At 35.2% G+C, this 15,330-nt stretch overlaps 2 protein-coding genes across 11 annotated transcripts in view; one reads left to right on the forward strand and one right to left on the reverse strand.

Annotated features, from left to right (window-relative positions):
• Positions 1–15,330, forward strand: part of LOC132795059 (uncharacterized) — a 202,433-nt gene that overhangs the window by 124,018 nt on the left and 63,085 nt on the right. For 5 of the 10 annotated variants that reach the window (XR_009633410.1, XR_009633412.1, XR_009633411.1 and 2 more), the window contains one exon: positions 8,068–8,641. The exons of 4 other annotated variants lie outside the window; for them this stretch is intronic. Coding sequence is in view for 2 of the 6 variants with exons in the window: in XM_060805484.1 (XP_060661467.1) it covers positions 8,588–8,641 (54 nt within the window). In the remaining 4 variants the exon portion in view is untranslated. Of the gene's footprint in view, positions 1–8,067; positions 8,642–15,330 lie in introns of those variants that run through there. One more of the 10 variants, XM_060805483.1, reaches the window with a different exon arrangement.
• LOC132796210 (uncharacterized) lies at positions 10,245–11,124 on the reverse strand. Its single transcript, XM_060807293.1, has one exon. The coding sequence runs from the start codon at positions 11,048–11,050 to the stop codon at positions 10,451–10,453; it is 600 nt and encodes a 199-aa protein (XP_060663276.1). The 5' UTR covers positions 11,051–11,124; the 3' UTR covers positions 10,245–10,450.

Consider the following 15,330-nt stretch of genomic DNA (forward strand, 5'->3'; position numbering starts at 1 on the left):
ACGAAAGCGTAAGCTAGGAGTGCGGAAATGCAAAATAAATACTTGAACTATTCTCAATCTCTCATTCTCTTTCTCTATTTTATATCTCAGTCACATTAAGCAGTCAAACGATTTAAAGAACTTGCATTTTAATTGCCGTAACGTAAAGTAAAAGGTTAACGTCGCGTAACGTAACGAATGCGTAAGCTAGGAGTGCGGAAATGCAAAATACATTTTTGAACAGTTCTCATTCTACCGATCTCTTTCTCTGATTTGTATCGTAGACGCATTAAGCTGTCAAACGATTTGAAGAGTTTTGCAATTTAATTGCCGTAACGTAAAGTCGGTTAACGTCGCGTAACGTAACGTAACGAAAGCGTAAGCATGGAGTGCGGAAATGCAAAATAAATAATTCTCATTCTATCGATCTCTTTTTCTGTTTTGCATCGTAGACGCATTAAGCTGTCAAACGATTTAAAGTTTTGCAATTTAATTGGCGTAACGTAAAGTCGTTTAACGTAACGTAAGCGTATGCCTATGCGTAGTGTGCGGAAATATCATATTAAGTGTGGTTGTATGTTGATGTGTTTGCAATGAGCGGTTAAACAGCTGAGTGAGTGAGTGCTGGCTGCTGTGGCATGCAACATGCAACATGTAGCAGGCAGCAGAGCAGCAGAGCAGCAACTGTCAATATATAGTCGAACGGCGCGTGGCAAGCAGCCGGTTGGACTTGACTCAATTCGTCATTTAAATGATGCCGAAGCACTTAGCGCAATATCAGCTCAAATTGCAACAGCAACTGTGGCAGCAACTGTGGCAGCAACAGTGGCAGTGGCAAGATTGTCTGTGGCAAGCAGGCGTGTGGAACGTGCCGAGCCAAATTAATTGCTTCGTTAGATGGCAAGGCTGTTGTGTCTGTTGTCTGTTGTGGCATAGAACCGCTTTGGCTTTAGCTTTTTTTTCTGTTTTTTTTTTTTTTTTTTCTTACACTTCCGCCAGCAATTGGCTCGCTTGCTGCCCAACAGCGATTGACAAATTTCCAAATGCCATTAAGAAGGCGTTGCATGCAGCAGCAGCAGTAGCAAACAGGTGGCCAACACAACTTGCTCTTGTTGTTTGTGGCATGCTACCGCTGGTGGCGTTTAGCAATTATGATCCTCAGCCTGAGCTGCTGCACACTAAATCACAAAAGCTTGAAATATTTCATTTGTTTGCAAATTTGTTTTTGACAATCAACTTTTGGCGCGAAATATATTCCGTTTTATAACTTAATCATTGGCCATGCAGAAGATGCAACGTCCGCTTCCCTCCGCTCCCCTTACCCCGTCACCCCGTCTCCCTCCCCTTTTCCCCATCTAAGCAGATAAGCATCTTCAACATTCCAAGAGTCGCTTCGCCAGTCTGCGCCTCGTTATTGGCTGCTTAATTAATGACACAGGTGGCGCTGCTAACAAGTCTAGCACACACACACACACAGATGTAGATACCGATTAGTGTATATAGCTGAACTATACATAGATCTCTTAACATGACCACGCCCCTCACGCCTCATTTGAACTCTTGCGTATTGCAATCAACTCAGCAGCCAAAAAGGAGGCGTGCTCTTAGCCTCAGCTTCGCACTTCTCTTCCACTCCCTATCCCTATCCTTATCCCTCTCCTCCTTCTTCTTCTTTTCTTCGTCAGCTTCTTCCGCTTTTGCTGTGCACCTTCGCCAGCTCGATGATTTGGTTGCCACATTTGTTTGACGACCCTCAACCCACCCGCACATAAATATGTTAAGTCAAGCAAGCTTCAAACTTAGCTCGACTAGCATAATACCCTGTATTATGATGCTGCTCAAAATACTCTTAAATATTAATATAATCAGAATAATAACTACGAAGAAAAACGTGCATAAAATATCTTATCTTATGATTATATGAGGTTCAAATTAAACCAAGAAGGTTTATTCTGAAATCAAGTTCAAAATTCCATAAAAATTCTAGATAGCCAAACTTAAAGTTCAAGATTTTAAAAATCACACAAGAATGTAAAAAAGAACACAAAATTTTAAATTAAAATAAAACAGAAATAGATTTATGAGTGTTTTTTGAAGAAAGATTTAAATAAAACAGAAATAGATATATGAGTATTTTTTGAAGCAAGATTTTAAATAAGATGTTTATGTAATCTAAAAACGCTATGTGATAATAATCAAAGGGTATCTGCAGCTGGTTATCTGCAATTATTTAACCAATTTTACGATTGCACTTAAGAGGAATTTATAGTCAGCGCACACATAAAATGCGAATTGAAATCTTTCTTTCTGTTCCTTTCCCTCTCTCTCTCTCTCTCTCTCTCTCTGTGAAATGGAAGCTTAAGCATGTTATTTAGCACCCAATTCTGCTAACTACCGAGATCGCGTATAATTAATGCTAAGACTGTTTTGACTCGTCTGCAATTTATAGGACAAGTATTTTCAGACTTTGTTTGATAAACGTGCAATCGATTCGCTGAGTGGTTTTAAACACTGATTTAATATTATATTCCTCGCCCAACTTATTTCCGAAATATGTTGTAAAAATATTAATACATACTATTATTATACCCGCTACCCATAGGGTAGAAGGGTATTATAACTTTGTGCCGGCAGGAAATGTATGTAATAGGTAGAAGGAGGCATCGCCGACCTTATAAAGTATATATATTCTTGATCAGCGTCAACATCCGAGACGATATAGCCATTTCCGTCCGTCCGTCTGTCCGTATGAAACACTGGATCTCAGAGACTATAAGAGATAGAGCTATAATTTTTTTTCGACAGCATTTGTTATGTTTGCACGCAGATCAAGTTTGTTTCAAATTTTTGCCACGCCCCCCTCCGCCCCAGCAAATCAAAACAATCGAATAACAAGCGTAATTTTAAAGCTAGAGTTGCGAATTTTGGTATATACAATAATTACTATAGTAGTAGTAGTTAGTATTTTCGGTATATAAATAATACCGCAATATTTTGCCTTTATTAAAAATGGGTAGCGGGTAACTCACAGTCGAGCACACTCGACTGCAACTTTCTTACTTGCTTTTATGCCCACTTTTGTATAGGCAAAAACACCTTAGTTTCTTAATTATTTTGGCTAACAGTCTAGTATATTTGTACTATATGGTATAATTTTAAATGTATTACCATATCAATATACTAAATATAGCTATTGGTATATTTTTAGTATTTTGTACATATACTAATATAGTAATATACACATTACTTGGATTAATATTAAACTTCAGCAACTAAAGTCGTTAAATATTTTTTAAAATATAATAGATTTTATTGAAATTTTGTTGAGCATCTTGTACATCAATTAATATTAAAGGTTAATTAGTATTGAATTCCTTTTCCTTTTACTTCTTACACAATCCATAATTCATTCACATTTATTGCAAAATATAATAGTTTTTATTATTATGATTTTGCTGAACATCTCTTTAACTGATATTTCACAAATATTACATAATTCATAAGCAATCACAGTCTTTTAGGCATTGTTGACTTTCCATTCTCTTCTTGCGCTAGATCTTTCCATCTTTATGAAAATAGATGTGCAAAAGTCACCAGAAATTTCAATATATTTGCAATATATTATCATTATTGAATGCGTGCTTGTTGCTTGCTGCAAAGTTTGGCAGGAATCAATGTGAAATGTTTTCTCTTCTGCTATCACAGACAGAAGAATCAGAAGAAGAAAACAAAATTCCTAGTAAATCTTCAGGTGGATACAAAAAGACCTTTCATTCTGCTACTGCGATAATTTATATATATATAGGAAACTAATCCGGAATGTGTCTGGAGAAGAATCGATGTAGGATTTGCATATGAAATCTGTTTTTTGATCCGACGGAGGCCTAGACAAAAAAAGCAGTTCCCAAAATAGTTTTGCGCAAAAAAATGAAATGAATTTTGAAAACGCAATCGGCTTCGCCCTTCATATTTTGTTTTGTGTGTTTAAGATGATATAATTCAGCGAAAAGACGGACAACAAAAGGGCATGCCGTGAACAAAATGATGATGAAAAGATGCTTAAGATGTTTCTAAATATATATTTGGCCAAATAGGTTTAAATAACTTTAAATCATAGCGCAAAATGTAATGCGGCGCATCGAATGCGACGACGGCGACGACGACGAATAATAATCACGATATGATATGCTATCTGATTGGAATTGGAATTGGGAATTGGATTGGAAGAGGTTGACAAATGTCAACGGCCAGATTGCCGCCCCAAACAACAACAACAACGAATCGAACAATAGACGAAGACATTCGAAAATGGTATTGTTACAAATATTGTTGTTGACTCTTTTTTTCATCTTCTGTTTAACAAAAGCCGATGGCGACTGAGCGAGCGAGAGAGAGAGAGAGAGAGAAAGAGAGGTGAGAGACCTGTCGCGTCTTTATCAAAGTCTTACGGTACTTTAAGTTTAAAATTTATAAAGCAGTCAACGAAGAAGAAGTTTGGCCCAAAGTTCATGTGTCAGTTTTTTTTTTTTTGGGAAAATCGATGAGAAGAGGAGGGAGGGAGAGGGAAGCGGGAAGAGGGTTATAGAACTGGCAGTTTTGTTGATTTGTGTCGGCCCTCTTCTTTGTTTTTATAAATACGTATATACTATATATTTATATATTTCGTATTTGTTTTTCTCTCGTTTCTTTTATTTATGTTTTTCTTCACGCTTCACCGTTAAGCTAACTGCACATTTGCTTTGTCTGCTTATTGGCGCTTATTGTTTTAGTTGATCTCTGACATGATTTGTTTTTCTTTAAGCTACCAGCTAACCTTCTTCCCTCCCCCCCCTTCATTCATACTCGAATGTTTTAATTATAGTTTGAGATACTCTTAAGATACTCGTGTCGCGGACCATTTGTTTTTGGCTGACAGGCATTTCTTATACTATATTTAGTTAATTTGCCTTCGACTGCAAGTAATTAATATAATATTATCCACACCTTTTTTTGTCACTATCTCTCCACCAGAAGAATGGCTCGTAATGAGCCTTATCGTTGAGCGTTTAGGCCTAGAACTTTAGAACTATGTTCTGCTTTCTTAATTAGTTGTAATCCATATTAATAATCTATAACAAATCGTAAGCTACCGCGGTTTATTACAAACACATTAGTTGATATTTCAACGCTCTTTAAAAAAGAAGTAATTTATTGATATTAATCACCGCAAGAATGGAAAGAAAGAAGCAGCATTGCAGAAGAATTTTTGAACAGAGATTTGCTTAAGAAATTTTAAGAATATTTTCCATTTCTATCTAAGCTTCGCAAATTGTTGAAAAATAAGCAGTAATCAATTTATGTGCTTCAATTGATAAAAAAAAACTCGTCAAGTTGATGCTGCACATAACTCAGCTAATTTACGAGCTGCAATAAAGAGCAGCGCAAGAAGTCAAGTAAATTTGTCGAGAAACTAGATTGACTTTAACCACACACACCATATATAGCATATATGGAGGGGGGACAAAATTAGTCAAATGAAAATAAAACAAGCATGAAAGTTACACTCGAAAGTGCTCGACTGTGGCATACCTTATATACATTGCGGTATTCTTCTTAAAATATATATTTTCAATATACCAAAAAATACGAATTATACCGTACTGTCATAACGACAAATACTAAGATATACTAAGTTAATATATAGAAAACTATTAAAGAATACTAAATAAATATACCACAAAATACTAAATTAATATACCGTTAAATACCGAAATATACCCAAGAGATATATCGAATAAATACTTATATATTCTCAATCAATATACCAAAAAATACTACGAGATTACTTATCAATACCGAAATATACCGAATCAGTATATCAAGAAACGGTAATCGATGCTAAATTAATAGCGAAAAAATACTGAAATACATTTTTTTATCAATATACCAAAAAATCTGAGGTATACCGAGACAATATACCGAAAAAATACTACGAGATGACTTATCAATGCTGAAATACACCGAATCAGTATATCAAGAAACGGTAATCGATGCTAAATTAATACCGAAAAAATACTGAAATATATTTTTGATCAACATACCAAAAAATCTGAGGTATACCGAGACAATATACCAAAAAAATACTACGAGATGACTTATCAATACTGAAATATACCGAATCAGTATATCAAAAAATCCTAATCAATGCTAAATAAATGCCGAAAAAATACTGAAATATATTTTTTTTATCAATATACCAAAAAATACTACGAGATGACTTATCAATACTGAAATATACCGAATCAGTATATCAAGAAATCCTAATCAATGCTAAATTATAACCAAAAAAATACTGAAATAAATTTTATATCAATATACCAAAAACTCTGAGAAATATACTTCGGTATAAAATACTAAAATATACCTTACCAATATACAGCTGTGCTCCTTGAAATAGCAGTGTAGCGACTTGCGCGTTTAAAATTTAAAAATACTTTTACAAACACAACTTTCAGACAACATTTAGTTATACCAGCATAATAACCTAGACACACCGAAGATTTGGTAGGTATAAGAATATACTATTACGTTGAAAATATACCGTAGATCAGTATAAGAATGGACGGACAGAGAGGCAGACATGTCTAAATCGTCTCGGTTGTTGACATTGATCAAGTATACATTTTATGTTAGAGTTAGAGATGCCTAGGCACAAAGTTATCATACCCTTCTACCATATATGCAAGTAGCGGGTATAAAGAACACATATTGAAGAAGAAGAAGAAGAACACGAGACGCTGCTGTGTGGAGAATCGTAAATCTTATGGAGATAAGGATTAGGAGCGCGCACAGTTGAAGAAGCTCTAATTGAACTGCATTTGCACTCGGCTTCAAGTTGGACTCGGCTGCGAATTTGGTACAGTTTGGTGTCGCAATCTGGCTAATGAATTGATAACACAATTGCGATTCAACTCGGCAGCGGTCGAGCGGCCAAAAAACCGTTTTAATGAGCCATCAAATGCAGCCGCCTAATCATTGTTTATGTTTATGATGTTCAAAGCCAAAGTCAGAGCTTCAACTGTGGCAAGTGTGGCTTGTGGCATGTGGCAGCCGCTTTACGCACTGAGCAACCGAGTGTTAAGTGCAATTTTCCGCTGACCGCTGCGTTCTTTTTCATTCGTTTTTCATTCGTTTTTTCTTTGCAAGTGAAATTTATGCAAATGGTCAAACAATTCGATTCTTTCGACATTTTTTATTTTACTTTTATTGCGCTTCGCTTTTTTCTTTCTTTGCGCAATTATCGGTGCAACGTTTGGGGGCAGCTGGGGGCGTCACCTGCTGTGGCATTCGATTGAACTCAAGTGTGCCAGTTACGGCCAAGAGACAACAGACATCCGACAACAACAAGCAACAGACACGTGACGCATGCCACACAGCGGGTGGAGCAAGCAAATTGAAATTGAAAAGCGATTGAAATTGAAATGTGCCTCGAGGAACAACAACAACAGCAACAACAACAGCAACAACAACCCAACCACTGACAATGTAGTCAAAGTGCTCCACATTTTGCACCACAAGACAACGAAATACCCTAGGAAGAGGATAGAGAGTTGTCACTGATAAATACCCTGCATTATACCCTTGAAAATACTTACTTCTTATATACATATATAATATTTACTTCTTAAAAGTACAAAATGAATTACAGTAATGATTGATAATGTGATGTGGTGTGAATTATCCAGTTAAATTTCCTCACTACAGGGTATCAAATAGCTGTAGAAAAGAACAACTTGCTCAATTGCGGGTGTTGTTTCTTGTGTGAGCTGTGCTGTTGCACAGTGGAGCAAACTTATTTGTATCAATTGAAGGAATAAATAAGGAGTACGAATATGTTAGACGTTTATTATTTATTCTTTCAATGATGATTAAAAGGAAATTGATATACAAAAACATTTGGTATTAAATGATACTTTAAATATGATATCCATATGATTTACAAATTTAATAAAATTATCTTCTTTTTTCCGATTTTGAATTTATCATTGCCTGAATTACACTTAAATATATATTTAACATAATTAACTGAAAGTTTTTGCTCTTTTACAGATAATTCTTTGAATTTTTCTTCAAAAATTCACAAAATGCAGCACTAAACAAATGTTTTAGTATAATTGGCGATCAGCTTTGCAGTATATTTAAACAATCGTTACCTTCAGACTTATGTGTAATGTGAATAAAGTGAAATAAGTAAATATAAGTGAAAAAGTGAATAAAGTGAAATAAGTAAAAAAAAAAGTAAAAAAAAAATGAATAAAGTGAAATATGTAAGCAAAGTTAATAAGTGGAAAAGTGAATAAAGTTCATATATTGAAAAAATAAATAAATATAGTGAAAAAATTATATAAGTGAATAAAGTGAAAAATGTAAAAAAAAGTGCAATAAGTGAAAAAGGGAATAAAGTGAAGAAATTGAAAAAAGTAAACTAAGTGAATAAGTGAATATATTGAAAAAAGTAAATATAGTGAAAAAAATAATATAAGTGAAGAGTGAATAAAGTGAAAAATGTGCAATAAGTGAAAAAGTGAAGTGCATTAAATCACGAAAAATATCGCTAACAATGCTTTGAATGATTGGAATTCACTCACCGAAAGGAATTGAAATATACATATCTGGAATATCGGTAAGTGAAATAAATGCATTATTATCAATTGCTTTAATTTTTTTGCATTCTTCGTCAACTCTCAAGTTCAACTCAAAGTCAAATGTTTCTGTTACTTTCGATTTGGGGTGTAAATTGCTTTGGCACCACTGTGCGAGGCCAGGCAACGGCACATTTCGTATCGAAGATGCAAATTTGCCAAGTGAAGTGTCAACATCTCGCGATGCTTGCATTCAAATTAAGATTCGCGCTTGCCAAATACTTTACTCTTTACTCTTCTCTCGTTTCACTTTACTACGTTAAAATCTGCAACCCTTTGAGGGGGCAATGGACGAGCCAAGGCTTTTCCTTGGATGTGAATTTCGAACCGCTAGATTTAGCCACCGGATGAATGGGGCATGGAAATAGAGCTGATACCAGATGCAAATGATACGCACACGCCAAACGCGCAGGTGACCAACAAAAAAAAAAGAAAAAGAAAAAACAAACAAATATGTAGGCAACGTGATATGAGAAATATCTTTACCCCCCATTCTTTACCCTTTTCTCTTCTCTTTCATTTCGTGAGCAAAAGAATTTATAAAACGTTGCATTGTCTTTGCGCATTCGCAATCTAGCATCTTTGATTTTTTCCTTTTTTGTCTTCTGTTCTGTTCTGTTCTCTTCTGTTCACATGGGGCGTCGTTCGATGTCTACGAAATGCATTTTAATGTTTATAAAATAAATATTTAACATGGCAGATTCGGTTTTGGATAAAAACCAAAAAGAAAAACAAAACACAATAACAAACAGAATAAGTATCGCCAAGAGCTGACTGCATCATGCTTTTTTATGACGCTATGTAAGTCTTTGCCACACAGATCAATCTTTATGGCCGGCTCCTTGATGGCTCGATGGCTCGTTGGCTCTCAATGGGCGAGATGCATATAAAAATTTACGAGCTTAAATTAGTGAAACGCAGCAGGTTGCAAGCAGCGAGTCAGGCGCCGGCCACCAGACGAGAGACTGTTATGAGATTCTAAAAGTGCCTCTAAAAGTGTTTCTTGTTGTTTGTGTAACTCGTCACTTACTACTCGTTGGCAAATGCTTTTTCATTTTTACTCACTACTTAGTGGCCATTGATGTTAATCGTCTCGTTGCTTTGTGTCTTCTCTAATACATTCGTTGCCTACCTTTTTGCTACTCCTTGGTCTAAAATAATATGTTCTTTAATAATGTTTTCCTTCACTTTGCCAATATTAGCTTGCAAGTTTCTCGTTGCTAACCAATAACTCGCTGCTTACTATTAAATATACCCAAAATCCAGCTTGTGACTAGGAACTACATATATGCGGCTTTCCGATTAAGCACATTTCGTTACTCGTTAACAGTCACTCGCTGTTTATTTGCAAGTATGAATAACATATTAATCGTCACTCGTCGCTGAATAATCTCTTTTAAATCTGATCCTTTACTTGCAACTTGATATTCGTTACTTCACTTTTAAGTCTTACACCTACCAACTTGATTCTCGTCGTGAGTGAGTCGATAGATTCTTGCAAGTATAAATAAAATACAATTCGTCACTCGCCGTTTACTTACAAATATGAATAATATACAGCTTGTCACTTAATATTGATAGAACTCATTAAAAATCACTCGCTTTTTATTAAGAAATTTGAATAAAATGCAATTTCGCCACTCCCCACTATATTACTAGTTGCTTTTTACATATTAATATTGGTAAAAGACAATATGAATACTTTTACTCACTGCTTTACTTGTAATTAAAAACAATGACGTATAAAATATGAGTCAGCTAATCAGCTTTTACTCGTTACTCGCTACTCGCTACCACTGACGAGCTGCATTCGCCATCGGAAAGAGCGTCGTAATAATTATTATTATTCGTGGCAATGGCTGCAATCGTGTTGTCAAATCATTGTCAAAAACGTAATGAATAATGCCCTGGTTCGTCTCCAGCATTTGTTGCTCCAACTGCGAATTGGAGATGCCATCTCGATCGGCAATACACTCGTGGGTCAGATCATCGGTGATTTGAATGTGAAAGGGAAAGCAATACATGCGAACGTATTTAAATTTAACGGTTCGCTTGCCCCCATCCTCATCATAGCAGATGTATTCCTTCAGCTCGACCAGTCGAATGCTGGCACAATTATGCAACTCCGATTCCTTGAGGGCAACCATCACATACTCCAACGATTTGGGCATAAAGAGGGCCATGCGATCGTCCTGCTTCATGAAAGTGTCACGAAACTTTGTGTACGCCACAAGTGGGAATTTTCCTTTACACTTTTGATACATAATCTGTTTGCTGTCCTTCAAGTATTCGCAACGTTTGGGCAGCACGAATTTCTGATATTTATACGCATTTACTGCAAATGGCAGCAAAATCATCAGACACCACAATAAAGTGAAACACCACCTCATTGTTGAAATTTACACAAAATTTGATATTTTCTAGCTCATTTTCCTTTTGACACTTTCAGTTCAGTTCAATTCAAATTCGAATTTGAGTCAGAGTTCGTGACTGGAAAAGCTTGAGTCAGTCAATTGATATTTTTCGTTGTTGTTGATCTGTTGATTTGTTGATTTAATTGTTTAATTATAGAAAATTATGGCGAACGTTGAACGTTGCTCAACTCAATTCTAGTTCAATTCTCAACTCAATGTAGTTCTCATTGGTTTTGTTTTTTCGTTTTACTTTTTGCCTGGCTAATGAGTGTCACGAGCGGACACCTGACACATGACACGACATGGTCAAGTGTAGCAACTACACTTCACTCCACTCCACTTCACTTCACTTCACTCAGATGGGTGCTCCTTGGCAATGACTCAAAGTGCAGTTAAATCACTTGCAACAGTCAGAGAAATTGTACCAACTTTATTTACACAACTCGTTACTCATTGTCTATTTGCAAGTATGAATAAAATATTAATCGTCACTCGTCGCTGAATAGTAATTCTTAAATCTCATTCGTTACTTGCAACTTTTTACTCGTTGCTTCTTACACCTACCAACTCGCTATTCGTCGTTAGTCAGTCGCTAGTTCCTGGCTAGTGTAAATGAAATTCAACTCGTTACTCGCTGTTTACTTTCACATATGAATAATATACAACATGTTACACGTTTCTCGTTACTCGTCGCTGAATAGTAATTCTTAAATCTCATTCGTTACTTGCAACTTTTTACTCGTTGCTTCACTTTAATGTGTTCCACCTACCAACTCGCTACTCGTCGTTAGTCAGTCGCTAGTTTCTTGCAAGTATAAATAAAATTCAACTCGTTACTCGCTGTTTACTTTCAAATATGAATAATATACAACATGTTACACGTTACTCGTTACTCGTCGCTGAATAGTAATTCTTAACTTTCATTCGTTACTTGCAACTTTCCACTCGTTGCTTCACTTTAATGTGTTCCACCTACCAACTCGCTACTCGTCGTTAGTCAGTTGCTAGTTTCTGGCTAGTATAAATGAAATTCAACTCGTTACTCGCTGTTTACTTTTAAATATGAATAATATACACCACGTTACTTGGTAGATATTAATATTATTTACTAGTATATCTAAAATATATCTAGTCACTCGTCACATATTATACAACTGGAGTTTATCGCTCTTCTGCACTCCCTCAATTCATCTCGTTCTCCTCCCCTTCCACTGGTTGGCGCTTGTTAATATGCTTTTAAATGGTCTGGTTGTTGTTGTTGTTGTTGTTGCTCCTGCCAGTGCAAGTATAATTCCATGATTAAAGCAACGGCATATTTAAATATCAATGCGAGTGTGCGAATATCTTGCCAATGGCCATTTTCTCAGCTCTCAGCTCACAGCTCATAGCTCAGTTCAGTTCTCAAGTCGCAGTCTTTCAGTCTTTACTCAGATTGACTTTTCCGGGCATCACCCGAGCAGTGCCAATTGATGGATCTCAGTTGGAGCCCCCCCAGCAAGCAGCCAGCAGCCAGCTTGAAAGTTCTCTTCTCCTTCTCTCCGGAGTTGTGCATATGATTGCGTAATCCGCTTGTCACATTGACTTTGCAACTTGCCAGTTGACTTAATGCCATTTACAGTTGATGCAATTGCGAACATCAAGCAAGCAATGCATCAGCTGTTGGTGCTGATGTCTTTATCAAGTCGCATCTATTTTATGCATTTCATTCAACAATATTTACCTCGATATTTAAGGTGCTAAAAGTAGAAATAAATATCAATTAATTTTTGGTTTTTTTTCTTTTTTTTTTGTTATTTTATTACAATTTTTTTTATAAATTATTTTCTCAATTTATGATCTTTTCGCATCCATTTAGTTCTAAGTATTAATTTATTTATTAAGGTGCTAAAAGAGGAAATCAATTTCAATTAATTTTTGCTTTACATTTTTTTTTTGTTATTTTATTAAAATTTTTTTATAAATTATTTTCTCAATTTATGAACTTTTTAACAGAATTTAATATGCATCCATTTAGTTCTAGGCATTCATTTATTTATTTGATTTTTTTATATTTACATTAATACAATTTTCTAAATTTTTTTTCGTCATTCATTATTCTTCTCTATAAAAAGTTTTACACTACAAATGTAGAGGCTTTGTTGTCTGAATTTCTTGAAAAAAATCAACTTTTGTTTCAAAAGCTTGCCTCACAATTAATTTTCTTTTGTTAACCAAGCATATGCATTTTATTTTCTAATTATTTATATATATTTTCTTTAAATTTAATAAATATTATTCTATATTGAAGAAACTTGTTGAATTTTAAATCATGATTAATCTTTCAATGAATTTTTTAATTGGAAAACTTACGAAGAGCATGACAAAAAAGTGAATATAGAATTTCAATTGTATAGAAAGAAATACCAGAAATTCTTTTGCTTTTGTCGCCGTTGTCGATGTCAAATGGTGAAGCAGCGCAGTCAAATGAGTTTGACAACAAATTTTGTGTGTGTTTTTTGTGTTCTCAGATGGATTTCATAGATCATTTCTAACTAGTTGGGAGCTGCATTCGATGAGTCGTTAAAGTGAGTAAATTTGTCTCTAGATTTATGTGACAAATGGCATTTCATTCACATGGACGTTCACATTGACAATCACATTTGAGAGTTGAGAGCGGATAGAATCGAAGCCAGCCTCCCCGTTGAGTTTGTGCGCGCATTTTATTAAGCAATTTATTAAGTTATTGATTCTGTTTGGAGCATTCGATGGATCTTAATTAATATTGTGTGTTCAAATCCGACAGCAGCAACAAAACAACAACGCAAAACAATAACAACAACATTTAACTTAACGGCACTTTGTCTCTATCTCTCTCTCTCTCTCCCCTCTCTCTCTCTCTCTGTGTTTGTGTTTATTTACATTTATTTATGCATTTCGTCGTCGATGAAAACAAATTAATTTATCGATTTTGTCATTAATGGGATTTCCTCCCAACCAACATTTTGTTGTTTTCAATTCGTTCTTTTTTTTTTTTGTTGTTTGTGTTGTTTTTTATTGACAATTTTTCAGTCAAGTGTCGTTAGAGTAGAGTGTGAGTAACGACGATTTTGTCAACTTGTTTGACAAGCTGCTAAAGTTATTAAAAATAAAGATATATAATATATCTACATAATCTTTTATATTTCCAAAATATTTTCAAATTATTGCGATCAGCTAAAAAATGGTTAAAGTTAAGAATATATTTTAGATTTAAGAAATATATTTGTATGGTAAATAACGCCTACTGCAATCAGGTGCTTTAGTTGATAATCTTGTATATTTTGTCTGCTATATATAATAATATTCGATTATTCGATAGTACTTTGACGGTATATGATTTGGTAAATCTGGTATATTTTGTCGTCTATGGTATAATGAGAATGTAGTATATATAAAGAATATATATTCTTGATCAGCGTCAACAGACGAGACGATATAGCCATGTCCATCTGTGTGTCTGTCCGTCTGTCCGTATGAACACCTAGATCTCAGAGACTATAAGAGATAGAGCTATAATTTTTTTCCACAGCATTTGTTATGTTTGCACGCAGATCAATTTTGTTTCAAAGTTTTGCCACGCCCCCTTCCGCCCCCGCAAATCAAAAAAATCGAATAACAAGCCTAATTTTAAAGCTAGAGTTGCGAATTTTGGTATATACAATAATTACTATAGTAGCTATGATTTCTGAAAATTTCGGTATTTTGCCTTTATTAAAAATGGGTAGCGGGTATCTCACAGTCGAGCACACTCGACTGTAACTTTCTTACTTGTTTTATTTACATTTCTTGTGTGTATGCCAACTCTATAAGAAAGAGTATACAGTGTGGAGCTTCTTGATATTAAGCTTTTCATTCTTGTTTGATTAACTCCTCTGTCCCTCTCTCTCTGTCCCTCTCTCTCGCTGTCTTTCTCCCTCATACTTGTTTTGTTTGTTTGCTTGGCATTGTCCGCCACAGGTGGCAATCGACATGCGCGCATCCAACATTTTCCAGGCAGGCAATCACCTGCAGTTTATTTGGTTAAGCAGCCTGAAGGGTGAAGGGAAGGGGAGGTGGAGGAGAGGCGGTTGAGCCTACCGCCTGCCAAATTTGAGTCGAGCTGTCGATCGGAAGTTGGCTGACCATTTACGACAAACTGTCAACGTTCTCCATATTAATTATGCGTTTACTTTTGTTGTTGTTTTTTATTCCTCTCTTTTGCGCTTTTGCGTTTTTACATTTTACGTTTTTTACGTTTT

The sequence above is a fragment of the Drosophila nasuta genome, chromosome X (assembly GCF_023558535.2).
Source record: "Drosophila nasuta strain 15112-1781.00 chromosome X, ASM2355853v1, whole genome shotgun sequence".
Lineage (NCBI taxonomy): Eukaryota > Metazoa > Arthropoda > Insecta > Diptera > Drosophilidae > Drosophila > Drosophila nasuta.